Source organism: Sminthopsis crassicaudata, chromosome 1, assembly GCF_048593235.1.
Source record: "Sminthopsis crassicaudata isolate SCR6 chromosome 1, ASM4859323v1, whole genome shotgun sequence".
Lineage (NCBI taxonomy): Eukaryota > Metazoa > Chordata > Mammalia > Dasyuromorphia > Dasyuridae > Sminthopsis > Sminthopsis crassicaudata.
In genome coordinates, this window is record NC_133617.1 from 188,865,028 (window position 1) to 188,892,871 (window position 27,844).

At 34.7% G+C, this 27,844-nt stretch overlaps 1 protein-coding gene and 1 long non-coding RNA gene across 7 annotated transcripts in view; one reads left to right on the forward strand and one right to left on the reverse strand.

Annotated features, from left to right (window-relative positions):
• Positions 1-27,844, reverse strand: part of RIPOR2 (RHO family interacting cell polarization regulator 2) — a 235,859-nt gene that overhangs the window by 21,368 nt on the left and 186,647 nt on the right. For 5 of the 6 annotated variants that reach the window (XM_074272877.1, XM_074272902.1, XM_074272885.1 and 2 more), the window contains exons 7-15: positions 26,952-27,101; positions 25,339-25,402; positions 17,641-17,684; positions 14,782-14,907; positions 14,025-14,173; positions 10,867-10,996; positions 7,229-7,903; positions 3,571-3,749; positions 285-453 (exon numbers count right to left, since the gene is read on the reverse strand). In XM_074272877.1, the coding sequence (XP_074128978.1) occupies positions 285-453; positions 3,571-3,749; positions 7,229-7,903; positions 10,867-10,996; positions 14,025-14,173; positions 14,782-14,907; positions 17,641-17,684; positions 25,339-25,402; positions 26,952-27,101 (1,686 nt within the window). Of the gene's footprint in view, positions 1-284; positions 454-3,570; positions 3,750-4,507; positions 4,725-7,228; positions 7,904-10,866; positions 10,997-14,024; positions 14,174-14,781; positions 14,908-17,640; positions 17,685-25,338; positions 25,403-26,951; positions 27,102-27,844 lie in introns of those variants that run through there. The other variant, XM_074272917.1, reaches the window with a different exon arrangement.
• Positions 7,682-27,844, forward strand: part of LOC141545713 (uncharacterized) — a 58,836-nt gene continuing 38,673 nt past the window's right edge. The window contains exons 1-2 of the long non-coding RNA XR_012483125.1: positions 7,682-7,916; positions 13,775-13,836. This is a non-coding gene — a long non-coding RNA (uncharacterized LOC141545713). The remainder of the gene's footprint in view (positions 7,917-13,774; positions 13,837-27,844) is intronic.

The window sequence follows — 27,844 nt, forward strand, 5'->3', positions numbered from 1 at the left end:
TGGAGTCTTACTCATGCCTATTAGAAAAATGGATAATTTGGCTCATACAAGTCTCCTTTCTTTTTCATAAGTATTCATTACACCAGCTAAATACAAAAAAAAAGGGGGGGGGGAGTGAGGTCTTGATTTAACAAGCATTAACTGTCTACAAGTACCAGGTGCCCAGGAAACAGAAAAATGGAAAGTCCCTTCCTTCAGGGAGATTATATTCAACTGAATTCATCTGATTATATGTCAGCGATATGTGATATGAATAAAAAGGGAATAACATACACCAATCCTACCTGTATAAGCTGGGTGCAGTACTGCAAGTGCCTAACTATGGTGATATCAAGGCTTTCATTTCCTGTGGTCAGGGGAAGAGGGCTTCCCGCTACACTGGTACCGACTCCCGTGTCTTCTGTCAGCGCTTCACTAGGATGCCCTCTGGCCTCGGGGTGTATTGATCTGTAACTGTTGAGGCAGGAGGGTTGGGTGAAACATTCATAACTTGTTTTGAAAGGCAAGCAGCAGATCAACTTCACAAAGCTATGATTGGGTCCCTCTAGAAATAGTTACCTGTCAGTTGACAGCCATGAAGGATGGAGAAACCATTTAACAAATACCCCATATCTCAGCCTGGAAGGCAACTATTCTGAAGTCAAATGACTGAGCAGAACCCCACATTTGTTCCTCAAGAACAATAAGCCTTTTGTAAAGGATTTTCACTAAGAAGCCTTTGAAACAGGCTCTCATTTTGCACTTGTGTTTTTCTGGTCTGTTGACAGGGTGATTTGCCAAATTTTCTGGGATTAAACTGGCCTCTAGACTTGTGGTTTCCCAAGAGCAATGCTATTAAGAAATAATCTGTCAAGGCTTGTTTTTGTTTTTGTTTTTCTGGCCACAGATCAATGGCTACTTAAAGAATGAAAAGAGGAAAAGCTACTGAAATGAGAGACATGAATGTTCTCTTCTCTAGACTAAAATGAAAGTAGTGTTTAAATGTCTAGTGGCATCCTATATTTCACCTTTTCCCTTGCCACATACACACAGTTCTCACAATACCGCCCCTTGTTTCTTTTCCCAGTGCCCTTTTTATTGTTAAATCCTTACTTCAAGCTTGTTTTAAAAATCATATGATATCTTGAATTTATGGAGCATTTAAAGTATTTTTTGTTTTTAGGGAAAAAACCCACCACTTTTATATCTAGTACAGAATTTGTTAACCTTTTATTTTGAACAATACTCTGATCATTATATTTCAATATAATTGGTTTCTCTGTAATCCTATGTGTATTATTTTATATATTTAAAAACATTTTGAGAAAACCATAGGCTTCACCAGCCAAAAGGGACCATGATCCAAAAAGATTAAAGATATCTGTTCCAGAATCAAATGCTCCTAAAAATCTATGAAAAAGGTAGTACTATGCCCATTTTACAGATGGAGAAATGGAAGTAGAACTTTTCCTAGGTCACACCAAAAATTACAGAGTTCAGACTAGAACCCAACTGACTATTCCCAATCCAGCACTATTTTTCTATTATACCACTCAATAACAGCCTTGCATTAAAATCTAAAAATTAAAATTAAATCTCAAACATTTGCATGCTAAAAGTTGGGCACTATATCACTACCTGTAAAAATAACTTTTTATGTCACTTTGGGGTTTATCAAGTGCTCCCACAAGACATGAGTGCAATGGCACATCTCAAAGTTTGGTGGGTCAGACTTTTATCTTCTTTCTTTTTGCTAGTCTTCTTCCAGCATTCATTCATCTCTCTGCATGGTCTTAATTTCTCTACCATTTTTATTTTATATATTTTGGATGTTTCTTGCTACTATATTTTCTAATTTTTATTTGATCATAACAAAAAAATTGGGGCCATTAAATTTCTTTTCAAAATATGTGATTTAAAAAGAGAGGCATTATTGGGATTGAACATGCTACAAAATAGAAAAATCTGGGTTCTTGCCCTTTCTCTGACAAATAGTGGTTGAATGACCCATGGTCACTTAATTCTCAGGTAACTAATTCTCTAAGACTTGAAGGTACAGAGGGACAGTACATTCTTAAACAGTGGGTGATTTAGTGGAGAGAGTGCTGGAACTGGAGTCAGAAAGTCTAAATTCAAATTCTTCCTTTGTGAGACCCTGAACAACAAATCATTTAACTCCTCAATCTTGGTTTTCTCAGCTATAAAATGGGGATCATAATGACATCCATTTCATAGAACTATTATAAGGATCAAGTGAAGTGACATATGAAAAATGCTTTGCAAAACTTAAAAATGCTCCATAATACTATAATGATAATGATGATTCTCAATGGCAGAGGGAGTTTTTCCATAGGGTATTCTCTAGATGAATGAAATCATAAGTTTGATCCATTAAGTCTTTTTGTAAACCATGCCAAACCCTTCTCTTTCCCACTAATATTCCTTGTTGAAATGTATTAAGGCTTCTCTAAATTAAAAACACCAGAATTTAGAATAAGATCAAATCCAATTAGGTTAGCTAGGATAACTTGCAGGGAAGAACTATGCGTCATTATAATTAAAACACTTTATTAAATTTTTTAGGTTGAATTTGAGTTACTTTGAGATTGGTCCAATAACAAACTCTATATAGCATTTTTTCTTCTCAGGTTCTATTTCAGACAAAAGGGAAAAAAAATTCCAAGGGGAAGAAATGAATTTTCAAAAACCCTTCTCCAATTTGGATTTCCTGAAGACAGAATAGCTCTACTTTGTTGTAACTTGAAAACCTGTTTAGATTAAAATGTATCCAATGTAGATTGTAGCTAACAAATATATCTCTTCCTTCAGGAAAGTGTCTAGGGATCTCTTATTATAATTGGTGGAATTGGGCATGTTTTATCTCACCTGAAATACTTGCTATGCTCTAATGTGAAATGTAGTTCTAGATGTATCAAGAAACACAATGAAAATCATCTCAGGACTTCAGAATCTTTTCCATTTCCCACAAAAAGACAGGTTATAACATACTGGGTGGGGAGTGTGGAGGAAGAGTGGGGTTGGCAGACATTCTAAAAGAAATTTCTATAATAGTGCATAAATCTGGCCCCATGTTACTATGAGCAACAAACATAATCCATGCAAAGGTTTAAATGGGACAGAAGAAAACAAAAGAAGGAATTAGTAATCAGATCCATGTTAAGGAGAACCAGGTCCAAACCTATGTCAAGGAAGAGTTCTCCTGATATAATACTATAATAGTTAAGTCTCATTAGCTAACTGCCAATTATTTACTTTGGAGACAATTTGTAGATACTGACATCCAAATAAAAGGAAATCCCTTTAATTTTGTTTCCCCTGGTTCTGGAGAAAAATTTTATAATGGCTTCCAGGACCAATCCCAGATATTTATCACCTAGAGGGGTTTAGCCATACTAGAAATTTATTCACAGCTTTAACTAAGGGACCTCAAGAGACCAATAAGCCATTTGTATGGTGAATATCATCTTCCTTGAGTAATGTGTGCACCAGGATCCACAATTAGTGAAACAGAATTACTGATGTAGATGCTATAAAGAGAGAAGGATGAACTGGGACTAGCTTCTGACTTACCTATTTTTCTCAATCTCAGTGTCTGAAAATACTGAGTCAGCACCTCCTCCAACATTACAAACCTCCTCACCATCCTCCTCATCAAAGTCAGAGGTGTTCAGGAAATCAAAGCTTTCTAAAGCACTCTCAACTGTAAGACTTAAACTAGAAGACCGGCTGCGGCTTCCTGCTGGCTTGCACTGAAAAGGCAGAAGGTACCAATGAAAACATAAAATATATATATATATATAGTCTGAAGGGAAAACAAACACACTGCACCCAATTCAAGATATGACATTTTCAATTCCAAACTTTTATTTTGGTTGGCATTTTATATGCTTTAGAAAACCTTCATATTATCTGATTCAAGATAAAACAGTTTTGATTCTTCTTCTCCCTCCCCCAAAGCTTTTATTTTTGTTGGCATTTTATTTGCATTTTAAGCCTTCACATGCACCAAGAAATACAATCAGGATGCTGGGAAACAAAGCTGCTTCCTTCACTGTTCCTCCCCTTTTAAAATACAACTGAAGACTAAGATTTAAAAGGCAACTGCTGAACTGAGGAGATAATTATAGACTGTGCGTGAAAAATACAAACCAATAACCTAATCTCTAGTGAACAGGATATAATTGGCCAAAGAAAGAAGCTGGACATTGGAGGCATTTGAGTAACATTTTCTTGTCTTCCTTTAAATTATGCTCTTTATTAGCTATTTTCCACATTTCTTAACTTTGAATTTCATCTGAAATTCATGACAATTGAATTTTCTGTATTGCTACCACTGTGAAGGAACTGAAGAGTACCTTCTCTAAATAAGAATCAAAGGGAGGAAGATTAAAAATTTTTAAATAAAATAACAACAATAATGACAAATAATTTCCAAATACTGAAGAGGATTGAGGTGAGGAGTGAATTGGGGGTGGTGATGGTGGTGATGCATTTCCTTTGATTTCCTAAAAGTCCTCAGTCCAGTTAGGTAGAAATGTTCATGGATATCTCAATATTAGGTGGGAACGTCCTTGCTGAGATCTCTCTCTGACCCCCAAAGTGGTACAAAGCATATGGGGAAATATCTTTCAGTCTCTTAGATAGAACTGTTCTCATTCACCTTCAGTGATCTCTACCCAAGAGGCAGCATCATTTATTTTCTTATTCACAAGTTGTTTAGCAAACTAGGATGTGGGGGGGAAAAAGAGAAAGCTTAATCTGGTTTTACTCAAGCTGGATTCAAAGCCATTTGCCCCATACCCACACTATTAAATCTCAGGAGAGGAGAAAATACCATACAGACCCAAAATGGTATGATTCTGGGCTTGCTATTATAGAACCAGCTGTTAGCCTTAAAAATCCAGGTACTACAATATATCAAAGAGTTCTGGCAGATTTTAAAAAAATAAAACAGTAGTTTTACTTTGTGATAACACTTAGACAAAAACAAAGCTCCCAACTCAGCAAAGAAATTCATCAAGAAATATATTTGGTGTTCTTAGATTCTAAACAATAGCTACAGATGAGGATTGGATATGCTCTGGCTTATGAGAGAATTACTAATAAGCTTAATATTCTTCATTCTGGATCTCAATTCATCATTTTAACACAAGTAACACTTCTACTAGCAACCCAGGACTTCGGAGATCTGCCTTCCAATCCTGGGCTCTAAAATATTTGTGATTGTGGGCACGACACTTAATTTCTAATGCCTTCAATTTTTTTCATTTTCAAATGGAGTGAGACTGGACTAAATGACTTGAAGTCCCTTTCAGTGATAAACCTAAAATTCTATATTGTGAGTTAGTAATAATTCCTGGGATGATCACGTGATGAAACTTTTATCAAAGCAGGTTGGCATCCTCTCTGCAACTTAAAGGTTAGGTGATTTGCTGAGGGTCACATGGCAAGTGTGTGTCAAAAGTAAGATTTGAAGCTAAATGTTCGAGGCTTCAAGGTTGGCTCTTTATCCACTGTGTAACTCACTGGTTGGCTCTTCATTTGTCCAATAACACCAATCACTTTTAAAGACTATAAAACTACCTATTTGGAGTTTCCTAAGGGATTAGGTTGTTTTTCATCAATCCAAATGAAAATGGTAGTGATGAGATCATTCCTGATTGCTTTCTCAAGTGAAATTTCCTTTTCTCTCCTACTTATATCTTACTTCTTAGAGAATCAGACCAATTCCCTAATTCAGCATATACCATTGTAAAATACAATCAAGGTAGTAATTTGAGTATTAAATGATGGTTTTCATTCCAGTGTCCAGTTATGTCAGATCTCCAGTCAAAGTAACCTTTGCATGCATGTCCCCAGATAATTCTTTGATTTATACTTCCCAGGAAGCTAACCACAAGAGAAAGACTTCCTTTCCCTGTTTTTCTGCTGCTACTCTAGAACAGAGGAACAGAGCAACTGAAGGCTCAAAGATGAATGATATGGCCAGCTATCTTGGGTATAAGTTCACTTTTGAAACCAGGTCAGTGAGATAGAAAAGAGAGATAGTCAAGCTTGTTGGAAAAATTTCTAAATAACTAATGACACATTACACAGCTGAAGAATGCCACGGGGATACATAAATACTGAAATGGTGATGCACAGGGAGATGTTGCCCTTCCTGCCCTATGCCTTGATCTTCATGCTGTTATTATTCTCCTAAATATCTGTGTGCAGAATTATGAAGCCAATGAAATTAGTTTTTCCCAAGAATTACTCTTTCCCTAACAAAAAGATCACAAGATCTATTTCATTGAGCAAAATAAGCCTGGACAGTAAAGCCAAGATGTCAAGAGAAATGCAGAAGAATGCAAAAATGCATTACACATGGGCAAACACTGGCTTGTTATTTCCCATATAAAGTCTGTCACTTAATCCATGTATTAGGAAGGTAGCAGACACTTTACAAGTGGCTCCACTGTCCCACTGTGGACACTATAGCACTAGCTATGGGAATGGCAATGATAACTCTCTCTATTGGGCTTCACCCTTGGGACTTCCCTACTGCTACATGGTCACCAGTTGTGACTCCCTGATCTTGGAGTCCTGACTTCCAGCTTCATGCAGGTCTGGAGAGTGCCATTCTGGGGTTTTTAGTCTCTTAATAAATAAATGTATGCTGGTTAAATGAATATTTCACTAATCTCTGAGTAGCAGAATAATGACTTAAGAAATGTTTCCGCAGGATGGAGAATCCCATTGCCCACAAAGTAATGATAGACTCAATGGGGCCATGAAATCCCAGTTTCCCTAATATATCCCAGAGATGAATTTCTGTCACTGTGACCATCAAGGTGCCATAACTTCATACTAGAAGAGATGCTAATAATTTTGGAACCTGCAGAACTGGAGTTGTGTGTCGGATTTTAAGTCTTTTTTTTTTTTTTCTTAAAAATACTATATTGGCTTTGGTAAAAATTATATATATATATATATATATATATATATATAGTTAACTACTAAATGATCTTGGCACTCCATCAATGAAATATAAATGATGTAAGATCTAAAACACTGATCAGAACACCAGAAAAAAAAAAAAGATGCCTTGAAGATATGTCTTGAAGAAATTTTAAACAGACTGTTAGGCATCCAAAACCCTAGAGTCTGAAAAACACATGAAACATCTTGACTTTCTCCCTACTCCACACATCTCAACTTATTCAAACTTTTCTGAAAATGTACTTACTTTGAGAACATCATCCAGGTGCATCACCTCTTGATTCAAATCTTGGAACTCTTTATATTGCTCTTTATGGGGTTCTAGTGCTAGGTAAAGCCCCTGAAATGCTTCCTCTAAGCTCCCATCTAAGAAGGATCTACAGCCTTCTGATTCTCCACTGACTGAGCCCTCAAACTGGAGTCTCTCAGGAATCACTGGCACCTCTGTCGAGGTGAGCCTCTTGACAAGCTGTTTGGTGATGTTTCCTTCAAAGGTGTCCAGTTCTACAGGCTTCAGCTCAGATACCTCATCTGAATCTTGCAGAAGTGACACAGCCACATGATTCTCCAGAAACAGGCTCTCACCATCTGTGCCCGGTGTTTGTTGGCACACTTCAGAAGCAGTCAAGGGGACTTCTATGTGCTCCGATGGCTTTGGAGCGTGGGCTTCCACAGTGGAATTTCTGTTAGAGCCTGGACCGGTGTCATCCCTAGAGGAAGTCTGGGAAGCCACGCTACTGAGGTTATGCTCTGCTGGGGTAACAGTAATTTCTGGATTAGACTGGCCAATGTTAATAGAGGAGCCACTTGATTTGGAAGATGAGGCACAGTCCCCATTGGGCAAGTCACAAAAACTCAGTGACAGTGGCCTTTTTTCTTCAACTGCCATTCCATTTTCAAAGACATCATCAGGGAGATTAGACTGCGAAAATAAGGTATCCAAAATTAGAATTTTTAAAAATAAAAACATTTGGGGCATAATTTATTGTTTAGTAGGAAAATGTGTGTGTGTGTGTGTGTGTGTGTGTGTGTGTGTGTGTGTGTGTGTGGTGAAGTTAAAGACCTTTAAAATTAGAATATTTTTTGCTCTGCAAAAGAACTTGTCTGCTAGATCAAAGTTACCCTGTATCTTGGCAACTCAGTTTTAAATAACACTTTAGATTTTGGGGTACAAATCTATTCAACCTCCTCCCACATATATGCAGTTTCGTTCTGGATATGTGTTTTAAATTCTATCACTTAAATACTTTTATTTTCTTTTTTAATCCTTTAGTAGTATGGGAAGTTATAAGCATCCTTGTTTTTTAAGTAATTAAATTGGTGATCACGCCAGAAACAGTTCAAAGCATTATATAAGTGTATAATATATGCATCTTAGTGTGTATGTGCAGACATACATATATAATGCATCTTTATATATGCACATTTACATGTGTGTTTTTATGCATGTGAATGTCAAATATCCCAGTTAAGACTACCTAATTACACTTTGAATATAAATACTAGTAGAGCCTCCCTTTGCTAAACAGAATGAAATCCCATTGCCTGCCAGTAATCATCCATTCAGGGAATTTAGGAGACAATAGAATCCATTATAGAGTATTTATTGCACACCCATCAGCTGCATTCACATATATTATACACAGTACTGGGCTCACAGGAGTAAACACCCTCTATTGCATATAGGGAGGGTAACTCACCTCATACAAAAACCTTGCCAGGATAAATATATGACAACAATCCTCTCTCCTTACCTATAACATATTTGTACATATGGAAGCACATACACACACACACACACACATACACAATTTGGCCTATCACTAATTATATTTTTGTTAAAATGCTGTTGTTCTGTGCTTGTATGGATTTTTCATGTATGTTCCATGAATTATCTTCTTTGCCATTAAAATGTACAATATTCAAGAAAAAAATGAACCCCTTTTGTATTTTGCTATAGGATTTAATTAATGCAGAGCTCTACACATACCAAATGTTCAATAAATGCTAATGATTTGCTAACTGGACACATGAGTCTCAAATAAAATCCTGTAATCTGCAGACAAAAAAAGTTTTTTTCATGGCAAAAACTGTATAGAATAAGAGATACATACCCAGGGAAACTAGAGATCCTCAGAAATAAGAAATGCACACACAAAGTACATATAAACACACCTGTTTGTGAGAACATGTCTAAGGATTTATTTTAGGAAACTAACAACATAATAGGCTAATTCTACTCTTTAAATAAAGACACAAAATCAAGCTTTGGGAAAAAATTGGCTTAGGCCTTTGTTAATTCTTTTAATCACACAAAGTCCTCTGTCTATAGAAAGTGACAAGCTATCAGGCTTCAACTAGTTTTGCTGATTTTGCTGGGGAAAAAGCCAGATAATAATGGCTTGTCTTCTGGACTTTAAAAAAAAAAAAAAAAAAATCACATTTTTTTTCATTCTGTAAGAGTCCACAATGAAAGTAGTTTCTCATTTTTAAAAATTAGTTCTCATTTTATTATCATATTGGAATATGATGTCCCCTCATTAATATATTTATGGAGGCAATAATTTTTGCGATATGGGATTGGCAACATTTTTGTTCATGTTTCTGAAACAAAAATATTTTGAAGATATGTTTTTAAAATCATCTTGTTTACTGACCCCTACATATATTTCCTCAAGCGATATGAGGGATCTTTCTTTTGAATCTTTGTTATACTGCACATATTTTTGCTATAGTAGGGAAAAAAGTCCTGAAATCACAGGGCACCAATAACAGGTCGAGAATTAGGAAAGGAAAGAAAGACAGACAGCTGTACGACAGTGTCATCCAGTACTCTGTAAGTTAAGTTTTGGACCTACTGGAAAATCCCTATAGCCCAGAGCTGACCATTTTTCTCCAGCTTTTTGTCAACAAAATCAAGTGCAAGTTATAAAGAGCTATCAGCAGACATGCCAACTGAAGGAAACACTTCAAACCTCACTCCAGCCACCAAACTCACATAAAGATCTAGCACTGCCTTGGGGTTCAGTCTGAGGGAGGGCAGGTCACTGAATGAACGGCTGCGTTGAAGCTTGGCAAAAAATGTATCTTGCAAGGCACCCAGGACTGCTAACCTCCGGGGCTTGAGTGGTGAAGGATGCAGCCACTTCTTCAGAAGTTAAAGTAGAAGGGGGAGTTAGTCAGCCAAAGGGACCAGGGTTAGCACATTCTTGTTTGTCGCAGGGTTTTGCTTGGTCAAATTAAACAATTGGACTCTAGAGCAGATGATTTTCAACCTTTTTTGAGCCAGGGACCCTTTTGGTAGTCTGGGAAGACCTGTGTACCCTATCTCAAAATAATGTTTTTAAGTGCATAAAATAAAACATGCAGGATTACTGAAGAAATCAATTATATTGAAATATAATTAAAATATTTATTATAAAATAAATTTAAATTAAAATATTAGAAAAAAATTCAAATATCTGAAATTCACAGGCCACTTTGAGCCTTCAGGAGTCTTTCGAAGCCCAGGTTAAGAACCTTCTACTTTAGAGTAATATTAGTGCCCAGATTAAGCTCCTCTAAATTTTAGATGAACATTAGAAATATATTAGAGAATATTAGAGAAGATATTAGAAAAGTAGGAAGTAGAGTTGAGTGGAGGTAGAGGAATACAAATATATTTCAAATATATTTTGTCTCATCATTATTTGATCCCTTTGAGCAGGAAGAATGATGCAGCTCTTGATAGATAGAGAGGGAGGCTCAGGATAGGAAGGGAAGGGCTGGCATAGAGAGGTAGTACTTAAAAAAAACACTGTCAAGCATTTCAAATATAGGCCAAGGGCACCTTTGTTTTCATTAATGCTTTCATTAAATCAACTCAGAAGACCATCTTGAACTTACAAAAAATGAGTGATCCTTGAAAGTAGGAGTTTCCGGAGTTCCTTGGCTGTACATGGACATTCTCCTTTGGAGAGCTGTGGCCCTATTCCCGTTGCCTGTGGATGAGGTCATATCCTCCACATCAAAGGGACTGCAAAACAATTGCTCTTTTATTATTCTGCATGGTGTACAGGATTTTCAGATTCATCTTTGACCATTCAACAAAAGGCAAAGAAACACATTCTCACCTAAGTACCTAACTTGCATAAAATCAAAAGAAGTTTGGCCAGGTAAGTTTCAGTACGCATAAAAAAAAGTAGGCAAGAAACATCAATGGTTAGAAAATTGGGGCTGGAGACAGGAGATCCCAAGTTCTATTCCTAGTTCCACTTTTATTTACATATAATTTAATCTTCACTTTTGTTTGTGCTTATTACTCCATTTATAAAACAGAATTATAATACTTGTCCCTCTTAAGGGATTATAGAATTCTAGAATTAGAAAGACCCTTAGAGATTAGCTAGCTATTCTAAATGAAGAAACTTAGAGATGATATGAAGATTAAACATCTCAGACTGCTATGAAATTTCTGGAAATCTCAGGACCACTATACCAATTCAAGAGGTTAGAGGTTAGTATATTGTGATTCAATCTAAATAAAACACTTGAAAGTAAAATTCTGTTTATTTTTAACTGTTGCAAAAGCCACTTAAGATTATGATGGATGACATAATGTTCAAAATGATTCCAGTCATCACAATGCTATGCAGCTCATCCTATAGAAAGAATCTCCTCTTTAGGATGACAACCATTACAAATAATTGTGGACAAAAATTCTAAGCTAGTCTGGGGATGGGGTAGGGGAGGAGAGGGAAAAGGAGGAAGAAATATTGGAATACAAGGTTTTACAAAGCTGAATGTTGGAAATTATTTTTGCATATATTTTGAAAAATAAAAAGCTATTACAAAAATAAAGTTCTAAATTAATAATAAAGTGTCTTCAGTACCTAATATGGCAATTTTTGGGTTTGTGCCTTGCTCTCCTTGTATAACAAAACATGCTGCCATCAATGCTCTATGTTATTCCACGGTGTACTTGGTGATCTTTGGCCATAATTTCACAACCATGTGTCGTGAGCACTTCAATTCTGAACAATAAGGCAGAGCTCTCTGTTAGAGACAGCTTTAAGGTAACTATTTCTGTTGGAATGCTGGCTAAAAAAATAAATCTCTTGCTTTTAGGAGAAGATTCATCCATGTCAGAAAATCAGACTATTGACGGCATTTATCTAAGATTTATATCCTGCCTGTTTCCAAAAAAGGAATGGAAATTACTTACAAAACTAAATGTGGTATAAAAAAGGATAATTGAAAATACTTTAAAATAAGTTAGTAAAAATAGTCAGAAGAATAAGAGACTGAGAGTATATCTTCCCAGAAGTCTGAAAAAGTCTAATGGTCTTTTCTTTCTTCTCATCCTCCTGCTCACTTTGTAGTACTGAACACTGTTAACCATTTTTTCCCTACCAAATATTCTCTCATCTTCAGGTTTTGGTCTGATGACTCTTTTTCCATTTCCTTTGCTGATTATTTCTCCAAGTCATGTCTATTAATTCGGGGTATGTATCCTCCTCAAAGTCTTTGTCTTAGATTCTCTTCTAATTTCTCTCTATATTTTATTTTTTGATGGTCTCTTCAGTTTTAAAGGGAACAAATATTTTTATGCAAATAATTCCAAAATCTAACTACCTTATTTCCCTCTCTGGAGCTCAGTCATCAGTATATGACCACGGACTATTAAAAATTTTATATTGTGTGGCCCATTGGATCTCAAATTCAACAGGTCCAAAATAGAATTCATTATCTTTACCCCCAAACTCATCTCTCTTCTGAACATCTCTATTATTGTTGAAGGCACCATCATTCACCGGGTCACCAAGTCACAAATTTCATATCTTCTTCAATGCCTTTTGCTCATTCCATATGGTCTCATAGTTTCTTCCCTCTACAACATCTCTCTTAATCTACTAACTCAGTCACTACTCTTGTTCAGGCCTTTACTATTTTAATCAGACTATTTTAATAGGTTTCTAATTTGATTCCCTATATCAGATCTCTCCCCATTACAGTTCATTTTCCAAATAGCTACTATAATTATTTTTTCCCTATTTAAGAAAACTCCAATAGCTCTTTATTGTTTTTAGGATTAAGTATAAAGTCTTCTGTTTAGTATTTAAATGCTTTATTTCTATCTTTTCAATCTTCTTATATGTTACTTCCCTCCATACACTCTATGGTCCAGCCAAATTGGCTTACATTTTGTTCCTCACCCATAATACTTTCTTGCTCACCTTCCTATCCCTGAGCATTTGTAGTAGTTGTTTCTATGCTTGGAATGTCATTCTCCTTTACCACTTCCACCTTTTAGAATTCCTGACTTTAAGACTCATCTAACTACCACCTAACAAAAAATTCTAGACCCTTCAGCAGCCAGTGCCTTTCCCTCTCTGGTTACCTTCTCTCTACTACTACTTTATGCACATGTTGTTTTAAGAACAATCTCCTTGATTTTGTCCATCTGCATTTTGGATTTCCTTCGCAGGCTAATTGTACACTATTTCAAAGTCTGATTCTTTTTGTACAGCAAAACAACTGTTTGGAGATGTATACATATATTGTATTAAATTTATACTCTAACATATTTAACATGTATTAGTCAACCTGCCATGGTGGGGGGGGGGGGCGGGAAAGAGGGGAAAAATTAGAACAAAAGATTTGGCAATTGTCAATGTTGTAAAATTACCCATGCATATATCTGATAAATAAAAACTATTAAAATATTTTAAAAATAATAATAAAATTAAAAAAAAAAAAAAGAACAATCTCCTTGAGAGCAAGATTTGTCTTTTCTTTTTCTTTGTCTCTCCAGTGTTTAACCAGCCTCTGGCACAAACGTGTGTGATAAATGTGATTAATCAATGAGCTACAAAAGTAGGTAAACCTTAAAATAATCTAATATTAAAATCCTTTTGGAAAGAAAACTATCTCATTTCAGAATAGTCTAATTTATTTGGGTATTTATCTGAAAAATTCCTTTCTTTCTTTTTTTTTTTTTTAAAGATAAGAGTAGAAATTCTGTTACCCACTCTTGGAAAGTGAATTTGAAGAAAATAACTTACTACCAAGTGATTTCTAAGTTTAATTTGATGGTGCCAAGATCATTGATGTCAACAGCTACCACCTGAGGCCGGGCTGCAAAAAGATCCTTTGTCTCACAAGTGACACTTCCCACTAGGATATGAGTTGCAAGCCCTTTGAGTTCTGTGACCTATTAGAGAAAAAATAAAGGATCAACACTAATATAAATATAAAGTGAAAATGGTCATTTTAAAAGAGTACAGTTACTATAGTATATCTTATTAAGGCAGAAAGAAATTAGCAATCTGGAAAAAAAAAATCAATAGTTTAGTACCAAAAGGACCGGAGTATAGGATATTATACAAAAGTCAAAAGAATCTGGGCATTGACTTCATTTGTCATTCCATACCCTTTTCACAAATAGTCCTCTGTACCTCATTGCCAAGGACATTCCTTTTGTGGTGCATTTTGAGCAGAGATAGAGAAGGTGTGACTGGCAATTGAAGATTCAGGCTATATGCATAAATGATTGCTATCCAAATATCATTGCACTAGAACGATCAATTAAACATCACCATTCTCTAATGTTACACATAGAATTATTTGTGGGCTGATTTGGCCAATGACTTTTGTTTTGCTTTGTTTTTCTTATTCTTTTCTGTAAGGGATGACTATCTGGATCAATGAGGTAGAAGGAAAAAATGGAAATGAAAGTTACGTAAAATGATACAAGAATTAATTTTAAGAAATTAAACAGAACCATGATAGGCAGTAGGAAAGGGTGTGTATGCATAGTACCTTAATAGAAATCAATCCAGTTATTAAAGGCAGAAAAACCATTTCTTCACCATCCCAACTCTGTTTGCCATTCATTTCTATTTTGCCTTTAAGTTTCCACCGTTGTCGGCCATATTTCATGAATATCTAGGACAAAAAAAAACAAAAAACAAAACAAAACAAAAAAAAACACCTTTATTTTCCTTTGAACAATTCACTTGGACCTCTGTTCTTTTAGCAAGGAAAGTTTATTTCCTTATATCACAAGCAAATATAGCAACTCTTCATTCTGCTTATTTACCATCTAGCTTCTGGCCATTTTTTGAACAATTTATGGAAGGGAAAAATAGACTTTCAAAAAGGAATAATGTTTGGTTTTCTATGGGAAAGATACAATAAGCAATGGAGATAATAAGCATTATAAGTCAGGACAAAGTCCAATGGGCTAGGGAGTGACAGATGTAAGTTCATGTCTGACTACCAATTACTGTGGGACTGGGCAAATTGCATAAACTCTAAATTTGTTACCTCATCAATAAAAATGAGGGTAATTATATTTTTAATACTTTATTAACAGTGTTGTAAGGAAAATATTTTGTAAACCTTCAACTTCTTTATCAGTGGGCTATCATTATTAATATTATTATTCATTTGGAGTTGCTCTTATTACAATAGAAGGAGGGCTAGATTTGGCATTAAAAGATCACGTTTTGAGTCCTATTACTAGTATATGATTGCACACATCCTTTAAACTCTATTAATCTCAGTTATCTCACCTAAATATATAGGGACAATACTGGGAGTGACTGCCTCACAGGTTTGCTATGGGAATCAAATGAGATAATGTGCTCCAGTGTATGTAAACAGTAGAACACTCTGTCAATGTCTGCTCCTGTTTTTGTTTCTTAATGATTTATTAAACACTTAATGTTAAATACTTTGTAAGGCAGGGGGACACACTCCTGACCTGCTGATTTTATCATGCTTGCTGAGCTAAGGGTAGTGACTTTCCCATAGTCATGATGCTCGTCTGGGTCAGATTGAACCCAGTGAGGTCTCCATTAGCACAAAGCCCTTTCTCTTCTCTACCCACCACAATTCTCTTTAGACAGCATTACAACCAACTAAAACTTCCTTTAAAACTATTTATATTTCTGTTCTTCTGTGATTTGATTCTTTTTTTCCATTTTGTATTTCACATATGTGTTTTCATAATTCTAGATATTCCTCATATTTATCCCATATAGGTGCTATATAAATATTTGTTCTCCACACCCCTCCTCCCATTCCACGTTAAATGTACTATAGTAAGAAGTTGAAAAGGACATGAAACTTGTGATGGGGTGGCCTGGTGAATGGTGGTGCCTTCAACAATAGGGAAAAGGGAAGTTCAGAAGAGAGGTGAGTTCGAGGGGGAAAGATAATGAGTTCTATTTTGGACTTGGTGAATTTGAGATGCCAATGGGCCATGCAATATGAAATTTTTAGTAGTCGGTGGTGATGTGGGACTGAGCTCCAAGAGGAAAATAAGATAGACTCCTAGATCCTGGAATCATCTATACAGAAATTATATATGTCCCCACTGAAACTGAAGAAACCATCAAAAAACAAAAAAACATAGAGAGAAACTGGAAGAGAATCTAAGATTGCTTAGGCAGTGGCCACATGGGGCCCTGGTGGCTCCAAATAAGATTAAAATATAATTGAGATGTATTTAAAAAAAAAAAAAAATATATATATATATATATATATATATATATATATACACACATAATAATATCTAAATAATATTATGTTTAAAAACTAAGCCAATATTCAGCCTATAATGACCCTTTTGAATGATTTAGTGCCCCCCCCCATTTCAATTTGAATTTTACATCATTGCACTATGGTATATCATTATAGGCATTCCATGAAAGATAGTGTTAGGTTAGAGAGAAAGCCTAGCTCAAAAGTCAGGAAAACCCTGAACTGAGTCCCATCTCCAAGTCTGGGAAAATCATTCAATCTCTTTGTCTCCAGATAACTATCTAGGTTTCAGACAAAGTGCTGACCTATTCTGATAAGAATTTTCTTGCAGGGAGTTCCCTCTAACAGTGATATCACAGAGTTCAATCCCTATTGTATTCTATCAAATTGATATATGAGAATTCTTTGATAATATTTTTGTTGTACATTCATGTTGGTCCTGTGTTTTACAATGGCAAATAATGTTGCTATAAAAATTGTGTGTGTGTGTGGTCTTCACATAACACTTTCAGGGTGATTATTATTATTCGTCTTGTTAGTTCTAAAATAGTGAAATAGTAAATAGTAATCCTGGTTTACTTACTTCATTCCCTTTATTAGGGAAGAAAGGGAGGGGAGAATGGGGAAGAATGAGAAAATGGAATTTCTACTTAGTAGCCATAAATAAAATGGAACATGTTCCCTCTAGTGGAGAAGGAAAGTAGAACAGGTCTTTACCTATCCTCCCTAGTATGAATCTAGTAGGATGTAGGGAAAGATTCCTGGCTTGATGGGATGACAGGTGCTAGAATATAATACCAAAGCATGTTCTAGGTCATCCTAGAGATGACACTTTGTCTGCAGTGGTTTAGAGGAGTTTAACTTGGAATAGAGAGCTAGATTGACCAATAAAATTCTTTTGCAAGGTAAAAATTTCTTTTCTTTTCCCCTTGTCCCTTGCCTACCCCATGTCATCATTTAGCATTTAGTTTCTTAAAAAAGAAACAATTTGTAAATATACATACCATATAACAAGGGCCTTAATTTAATATTTCAGTACAAGTACTAAGAGGAAATTTTCTCTTGCTGCTTGACAGTGACCATCAATCCTCCCTTAAGTATAATTCTTAACGGATCAGACAAAGTACTCACTTCATACTGATCTCCAGGACAGAGACGAGCAAAGCCAGCCAGACCTGTAAGAAAACATGCAATGAGTCAATTACATGACACATTTTTCCTGTCAGACAAAATACATCCTTTGAACCTCAATTTCTTAAATTGTGGGTTGTGACCTCATATAGCATCTTGTAACTATGAGGGGTCATCAAATTATGATTTATAATCAGTAAATGTTTGATTATATACCTATTTTATATGCCAAATGCCAAGAAGCATGTAAAAATTTCTTGAGCAAAAAAGAATCCTTCCCAATTCCTATGCCAGAGCTTTGAAATACTATTATGCTAGAGAGAGATTAAATGAGTTACATTTATAATTAAAGTGCAAAATCCATTTGTTAAAACACCATTTCCAAGCAAAGGAAAAGTCCTGTTTCCTCTTTTCCCACTGAGACCCCTGATTATTGCTAAATAGGTACAATTTTCTCATATGGGGAAGTTCCCATTCATTGCCCTATGATCCCTTGCCATAGAGAATACTCTTTTTCTACACCATGTGGGGTCTATTTTCAAGGATGTAGTATTCAAAAATTAAGATCCAAAAGCACAAAACAAAACAGACAATTCAGATTATGAACCTCAGGAAGTTTTGCATTTCTTATCAATTTAATTCATTTAATAAGTATTGAGCATCTTTTACATGCAAAGTACTATGCCAACTCCTTTGTAAAGAAAAATGTCTTCAAAATAATTAAAAGTAATCCAATCAAATATGAGTGCAAACCTTGGAGAAGAAATCAAAGATGGAATAAAAAAAATTCTCTGTCTTCAAGGAACTTACACTCTAACAGGGGAGAAACACATCTACAAATAAGTACCATATGAGGGAGGCAGGCATATGAACAACTAGAATTTGAGCCCTTCCTGAAAGGTAGGATACACAAAGGCATAACTGAAGGAGAAAAACAAAACAGAACAGGGAATAGCAAGGAGATCAGGAGATCAGGTTAGCTGGAGCAATTAGTAGTAAGTAATAAAGCTGGAAAGGCAGATTGGGGTCAGATTATGGAAGACATTTAAGCTGAAGAGTTCGGAACTGGTCAAGCCATGAGAAGTCATCTTAAGAGATTTTGGAAAAGGTAATAATACTTCAGAAAAATTCATACAGTGTGTATTAAAGCAGAGACATTACATGTAGGAAGAAAAGTTAAAAAGTTAATATACTAGTCCAAGGATGAGATCATAAGTATTTGAATATGTACAAAAGCTATGGAAATGAAAAACAGAATATACATTTTGAAGATGGTGAAAAATTGGCAGATCTCAGCAACTTTAAAGCTGAGAAAGGGAAGGAGAATGAAGGAGTAATCATGGATGAGTAAAGTTGTAAGCCTGAAGATATGGGAAGATGGTAGTCTCAGTAAATGAAATATCATTTAAATTATAGCTATTGTACTTACTGTGTGATGTTGGGAAAGACATCTAGAGTATTTATGCCTCATTTTTAAATCTGCAAAATTTAATTAAAACTTTTCCAACTATCTTACATGGTTGCTGTAAGGTTTGCATAAGAAGATGTCCATAAAGCATTCTGTAAACCACAAAATGCTTCATACTTGTCAGTTTTATACTATTATTGTTGTTAAAAGGGTTTGGAGAAGGTTAGTTGAGAGCTGGAGGTAGGAGATGGGGAAAAAAAAGTGGGCATTTTCATTGTTAGTTCATTCCTCTTATCCTCAATACAATAATAGACTGATATGAACTGATGCTAAGTGAAATGAGCAGAATCAGGAGATCATTGCACATGACAACAACATTACACGAAGATCAAATTTGATGGACATAGCTCTTTTCAACAAGGAGATGATTGAGGCCTTGTGATGAAGAGAGCCATGTACACCTAGAGAGAGGAGTGTGGGAACTGAGTGTGGATCACAGCACATTTTCACTCTTTTTTGTTGTTTACATGGATTTTATTTTCTTTCTCATTTTTTCCCTTTTTGATCTGATTTTTCTTGTGCAGTATAATAATTGTCTAAACATGTATACATATATTGGATTCAACATATATATGTGTGTATATATATATATATATGTGTGTATATATATATATATATATATATAATTAACATGCTTAACATATATTGGATTACTTGCCATCTAGGGGAAAGAAAATTTTGGAACAAAAGGTTTTGCAAGGGTCAATGTTAAAAAAATTATCCATGCATATGTTTTGAAAATAAAAAGCTGCCAAAAAAAAGAAAAAAGAATGCTTCCTTCTTTTCAGAGGTAGAAGGGGGAGGAGAGGTCTATGGGTATGGAACACTGCATATGGCACCAAACTTTTTTGACAAGTTGATTTGTTTTACTAAATTTATTTTTTCCTCATTTTAAAATTCAGTTTAATGGATGAATATCTGGGCAGGGGGAGGAATATTTTAGAAAATCAAGATGATGTGAAAAAAAGATATATACAAAAATTAATTTAAAAAAAATTTAATGAGTGCCTGCTAATGCCATGTCCTGCCTGTAGGTGGCAGACGTCTATCAGAACTTAATGTTTTTGCAGAAAAATAATCCATGTGATGGTTAAAGCAAAAAAACTCATTGTTTACTAAGAGCTGACAAAAATACAACTAAATCAAAGATTCCAACTTTTATAGAAGGACTTCTGAAAGCTTTAGAGGCTGTACATTTTGTAATGCACTTTTGAAATAAACTACTCCTTTAAAAATTCTCTAAAAATTCAGAGTTGGTTAGCTACTTATTTTAATAAAATATTAATATTTTATAAAGCAAGATGCTACTAAAAACTTCATAAGCCAATATATGATTAGCTCATCTGTATAGGGGAACATTAATTTTTATAATATAAAGAATTTGGGCAAAGGTTTTGTGGATAGAATTTAATTAATTTGCAGGTCACTTAAACAATGTCTTTTATGTGTAGCACTTCAGCCAACACCTCCACATTTTTGCAGCAGCAATTCCACATTCCTCAAAAGTATTTCCTTCTCATCTTTGATGCTCAAAATCTCTGGTTGCCCTCAAAGCTCAGCTTAAGATACACTTTCTTCATGAAACCTTTCCTGATTCCCAACTGCTGTATTTTTCCACCCAAACACAATGTCTATTTTACACATAGATACATATAAGCACATACATATTATCCTCTGCAATAGAAAATAAATTCCTATACAATGCCCTTCTGTCCTTCCTCTTTATGAAGAGAAATAAGTCAAAGGATTTTGCTGTAGAAGGGATCTTTGAGGTTATCTAGTTAAATTTCTCCATTTTATAGAGGAAGCTTAGAAACTTGCAAGAACAAGGATTTTTAAAAGGATTTTAGTATTTTATTTTTCCCCATTGCATGTAAAAAGAATTTCAAACATTCATTTAAAAAAAATTAGTTTCAAATTCTCTCCCTTTTTTCCTTTCCTTCCCATGTATAACCTAGACATGGAGAACAAGGATTTAAATTCAGGTTCTCTGATCCCAATACAACACACTTTCCACTGGACAAAATCATGGCCTATGGTGAAAAAAAATAGAATAAGACTTAAAAATGTGTAAAATATTTCCAAAGTCTCCAATCCTCTCAGAACCATCCAAAGACAACAGTAAATCAAGACAAGCTCCAAAAAGTTGCATCACTTATACATAAAGGGTTGCACCAGAAGCAAATTAGAGAAGCATGGAAGAAATTATCTGTCATATCCATGGGTGAAGAAAGAATTCATGAACAAAGAGATAAAAATTGACAATTTTGATTATGTACAAATTTAAAAGTTCTTGCACAAATGAAACTATTAGAGCAATTAAATTTAAAAGAAAAAAGAGGTAAATGGTAAAAATCTTTGCAGCAAATTGCTCTAATAAAGGTCTTATTTCTAAGATATATAGAACTGAAAACAATTATAAGAATAAGATCCATTCCCTAATTGATAAAGGATTAAAGGATATAAATAGGTAGTTTTCAGAGAAAGAAATCCAGGTTATCAATAGCTATATGAAGAAATGCTCCAAACCACTAAGAATTAAAGAAATGTAAAGTAAAATAAATCTGGGATTCCACCTTTCAGATTGGCAAAAGTGACAAGAAGCACAACTGGTAAAACTATAAATTCATCCAGCTATTAAGCTGAGAGCTATTAAAACTGTGCATACCTTATAACCCAATAATACTACTACTAGATTTATAAAAAAGTAAAGGGATCTCCATGTACAATAATATTTATAATGATTCTGTTTATGGTGGGAAAGAACTGGTAACAGAGAATATACCTATTAGAGAATAGTTGAACAAGTGTTGGTATATGAATGTAATGGAATACTATTGTGCTATAAGAAATATGTAGAGGATGGTTTCAAAGAAATTTGGGAAGGTTTCTACAAACTGAAACAGAATAAAGTTAGCAGAAATAATCAGGAATACAATTTCTACAAGATTCTAAATTCATACAACTTTGAAAGACTTAAAAAATCTAATCAACACAATGGTCAATTACTATTCCAGATGACCCATGATAAAACATTCTACCCACCTCCTGTTAAGAGGTGATGACTCAAGTACAGTTTGAGACCTGATTTTTTATTTGTTTGAACCTGACTATTGAGGGTATTTATTTTGCTTGACGACATGTTTGTAATGGAAATTTAATTTTTCTTGCTTTCTCATTTGGGGGAAGTAAAAAAGACAATTTGGTTCTCAAATTAAATTAAAAATTTTAAAAGGGAAAAAAAACTTAGCAGTGGAATAAATATTCATTATAAATGATATTTAGAGCTTATCAGCTTTTATACTAAATCCTTCCTAGGCTTACTAAGATAATGAAACCATATTATATTAGCAAAGCCACTTTAAAATAGCAATTATTCAAAGAGAAAAGGCTATGGTGTGAGAGCTATATTTTTATGTATCTTTCTCCTTCCTCCTCTCCCCCAACAATTCTATCTAATTACAACCTGTATTTCTTTCAGGCCTGGCCAGTTTTGTTTCTGGCCTGACTATGGGTCTCAGATTATTTTCAAGGTTGAATCCTACACTTTAGTCACATTGTTTCAGATATATTTATACTGTCTACAAAAAACAAATAAACAAAAAAAAAAACCTCCTTTTCATTGTACATATATAGTAATAGAAGTGGACACGCACATTTTCCTTACTTTCCCAAAAGGAGTCCATTCTACCAGGAGAATATTTAATCTCTGTCTCTTCCTCCCTCCCTTTAGCACTTCCCATCCTACTCTTCAATTCTGTAAAACCCTCACTTCCCACTCCAAGTAAAAGAACCACAAAGGTTACTGTCAAGTTCTTCAGTTAACAATGAGAGCTTTCCAATTTGGCAATGAATAAATGATTTAGAGTTTCTAGTATTCAGATACTTTTCTCCTCCTCAGAAGCATGTTTTATCCATCTGGTTTGACCTTATTTTCTTTGCTGTCCTGCTCGCTTCTTAGCATTCAACTTTTCACCCTAGCTTATATACAGATTTAAGCCTGCCAGCACAAAGTGCTCACTCATGCTTTTAACATGGTTCCTGAGTTTGCCCCAAGGGTATGTTTCATTTCAATGCCAAGCTTACATACTGTATTAAAACTACTTTGGGAGACAGCCAATAGAGAGGAGTCTCCTAGAAGATGTGTCCTCAGGAGCTCAAGGTTTTTTTTTTGTTTTTTTGTTTTTGGTTGGTTTTGGGCTTTTGTTTTTGTTTTTGGTGGGGTGTAGATTTCTATTCAAATAGATTTACAAGACTGTTCCCTTCCTCTGCTCCATCCTTCCTACCCTTTCAGCTATTTCAAAGGGGGCAGTGGGAAATTTGGTGGCTCATTTTCTTGTACTCTATTCTTGGTCTCCTAATTTAGCATCACAGCCATATAAGAATAAACTAAAGTCAAAAGTTGAGGTTGAGCTGGATTTTATTGAAAAGCAAAACAACAGCCATCCAGCATCCAGCATCCTGAGCCTCAACCACTATGCCAATCAAGTGCCCTTTTCTCAGCTCAGAAGGAAGGAAATTGGGAAAGAATGTCAGCTAATTAACAAATTACTGGGTAGCTGTGTAATTCCATTAGTAAGAGATTCAAAAGGTCTGGAAATGAAATATTACATAGACTAGATCTTAAAAGAATAACTGAAAACAAAAAACAACTTACCTCCAAACCTGAACTACCTTAGTAAAATAGACATCAAGGAATGGGCAAAACTTGAAAGTACAGGGATTAAGGATTTAGATTTAACCTTAAAGGTCCTCTAGTCTAACTTCCTCTTTTTACAGATAAGGAAACTGAGAACTTGAGACTCAGGGCAACAGAGAAAGGATTTAAACAGATCATAAGTGCATAGCCAATGTTTTTTTTTTCCACAAAGTTAAAGTTTTTTTTTTTTTTTTTTTTTTTTTTTTTAATGGCATTACTTTATGAACTTGGGTTATGGGTGATTCTTTTGAAAGAAACCCATGAATGGCATATAAAATGATTCACATCTGTCAAAGGCAAATGGATCCATTAGTTGAGCTCAGAGTCCAGGCTGCTATAGTATTAAATACATTCATCCCAACAGGCTTTTTAATGTGTCAAAACACAGGGTGTGAAACTTATGAAAAATTCAAGCATAAAGCAGATAACTGCCACCAAACCTTCCTGTTGGGGACTGATTGACTTAAATTCCTTTTTCTTTGACTCCATTACTTACGGAAGTAGTTAGCCCCTATTAGAAGTGAAAGGATCAAACTGCTAAAAAAGATTTGGATGACGTGGCTTATGCACTAGTTCCATTTTAAATTTTTGTTAAAAATATAAAAACTTAGAAGAAAACTCAACCTGCAATATTGACTGCTTTTTTAGACAGCACTTTCTAATCTCTGAGCTATAATCCAGGTATAACCTATTAAGTAATATCTCTCTTTCCCCAACATCCAGGTTGCTTTTGTTTTATTAAAGCTTTTTATTTTCAAAATATATGCATTTCAACATTCACCCTTACAAAACTTTGTATTCCAAATTTTCCTCTCCTTCCACCCACTCTCCTAGATGGCAGGTAATCCAATATATGTTAAACATGATAAAATATATGTTAAATTCAATATATGTATACATCTTTATGCAATTATCTTGTTGCACAAGAAAAACCAGATCAAAAAGGAAAAAAAAAAAAAAAGAAAACAAAATGCAAAATTGCTTTTGTATTTTAAAGCATCCAGAGCAGTGATCCTCAAACTTTTTAAATAGGGGACCAGTTTACTGTCCCTCAGACTGTTAGAGGGCCCAACTATAGTAAAAACAAAAACTCACACTGTCTCCACCCCACAGCCCATTTGCCATAATAACCTGGCAGCCCCATAAACGTCTCAGTGGGCCACAAATGGCCCGTGGGCCATAGTTTGAGAACCCCTGATCTAGAGTATAACCTATTTACTTAAATTTTTTTTCACATATTTACTTTTATTTGATTAATCATCTAAAAGTTAACAGACTGCTAGATACTATAAAGAAAAAGACACATTTTCTAGTGAGATTACTACCAAGAGAAGATAGCCTATTGAGTATTCTCTGAAGGACTAGGGGCTCCATATCTCATGGGAGTGGAGGAGTGGAAATGAAAAGGATCAGAAAGGGAAGCATAGCAAGTGGCATTAAGTCCTTGCACTTGATATAAACAGTGTGCTTTGAACCCTGGTACATAATAGAGAACTGCTTCCATTCTGAAAGCAAGTATTTTTAAAATTACCTTTCATTTTGATGGAAAACTCCCCTAGAAGATGCTCCAGCTCTGCTTCAATGGTGCACATATTCTAAGAAGGAAAATATAATATTTGCATTAAAGTAAACTCCTTAACAAAGAAAAAAAATTTTAAAAATCAAACTACCTTGTGCATCTTCTGGGCCTATGTCTAAGGAATCCCAAAGTCATTTCTAGATATAATCTACTTGAGGATTTCAGCAGTTCCTTGAGGCAGACAAGGAAATGAAACTGTACAACTATACCATCCTAAGGAATTTTTTTTTTCTTCTCAGGAAATTTCTTACCCACGTAAACCATCTGGGTAAAAAAATTTTTTGTTCAGTCATTTATGACTTTTTGTGAACCTATTTGCAGTTTTCTTAACCTTCTGGAGTGGTTTGCCATTTCCTTCTCTAGTTCATTTTACACATGAGGAACTGAAGTAAACAGGGTTAAGTGACTTGCCCAGGGTCATAGTTAGTAAGTGTCTGAGGTCAGATATGAACTCATGAAAATGAGTCTTCCTAATTTCAAGCTCATTGCTCTGTCCACCGTGCCACCTAGCTGCCCCAAAAATATTCAAGTAAAAATCAGATTTCATTCTTTCATTAAAAGGAACCGATTGCTGTAAAAATGACACTAGATACTTACAGAAATGAATCACATGAACCAAAAAATTACATTTATGTTGAGTTTCTAAAAGGCTTTCTCCTTTACAATTCTTTGAGGCATATAATGCTAGTACTATTATCCCCATTTAGAGATGAGGATATTGAGACTCAGAGAGTATTGGAGATAGAATTTAACTGGAGGTCCTCAGACTCTAAGTATAGTATTCCTTCCATTTCCCACACTGCCTTAACAGAATAACAGGATGCTTGATGTATAGTAGTGCAGCTACAGTTTGAATAAAAAACATCTAGAAGACCAAAGGTGTTTGGTCCAGCATACCAATGGCATCAATGAAACTCAGTGTCATGACCTCAAATATATGATAGCTGGACCAGCAAACATCTTTATCTAATCTCTGACCATGATCTTACCAATGCCAGCCCTAATCACTTCATCCTTCAGTATTTCTCTGAGAGAATAATGGGCTGATGAGCGAAAATCATTTGCCTTTCATTTTGGACAAAAGAATGAAAGATATTTCCAAATTGAACAGCATGGGGCTATAAGCCCATCTGCTCCACTCATTCATTCAATAAACATTTAATGAATACTAACTGTTTACAAAACATACTGCTGAGATTGATACAAAAATATAAATGAGACCCTACCCTTAAAGTGTTTATCTTGCAAAGGAGAAAATATATATCCAATGGACTTAAAGAAAGGATGTGATCATGTTATAAGAAAGGTACAAAGTATAATAGTTAAATGGAGAATAAGATCATTCATGATTATCCTTGAATATACTAAATACAGATACTGTCTAATAGACAAATAAGGTAATACCTTCAAAACAAATTCCCACAGAAAGACAAAAAGTTGCAATAGAAAAGTTTAAAATTTGGTGGGAGGGATGTGTACAGAAGGGAGGAACCAGACAGCCATTTGTTTGGTGCTTCTTTCTTGGAATGACCAATTATTTAGAAGCTGAATGGATTAATATATACCTCAGTATATTCCTTGTAACTCCTGTTGATTTCAGATAAACTCTCTCTGGCAGCTTTGCTGGCTGGGGAGGTGGCAAAAGCTTGCTTCATTTTGTTAGCACCATCTTGGAGACGTCTTTGGATACAATAAGCTTCATAGAGTTCATCCACCTGGTAATGATAAAAATATTTAGCTTATGAGACAGAAGTAGACGATTGTCTTACTTGAGGAAGAAATTAAGATGCTTCATGTTTTGATATTAACAAAGAGGAAATCACTGATAAAATATTAAGGAAAATGAGCCAATCATTTGAACAGTGTATGTTTTTAATCATTTATTATTTCTATTTAAAACAGGTACAATATAACTCTAATAATTCTTTTTATCTTAAAAAGACTGAAAAAAACTCAAAATTGGTAAAAGATTTTATTTAAAATACAATATAATATTACATATTATTATGTAATATACAATTATGCTATATAAATATATATATATACATATATATGTATAAATAGCTTGTATTCATTTACATAATGACTTGATGGTTACAATGACTTTTCCTCATAACAATTCTCTGCAGTAAATAGATGGCTTAAGCATTCTTATCCTATTTTATCAATGAGGAACTAAAGCTTAGGAAAGATAAGTGACTTTTAGTGCCAAATATAAATAGCATCTCAGAGCTGGGACCTGAAACTTGAGTTTTTGCCATTTTATAGGTGTAGGAGAGAGGAAGAAGAAAATGAGATAAATATTTTGAAACAAGGAAGCATTCATGTGCTTAAAATCAGTTTTATTTTTTGAAACACAGAAAACTAACTTTTTCCTTTCTCTTACTATATAATCACATGAAAATATTTCTTACTTAAAAAGACTTAGCAATCTCAATGATATCAGGACATCTCAGGA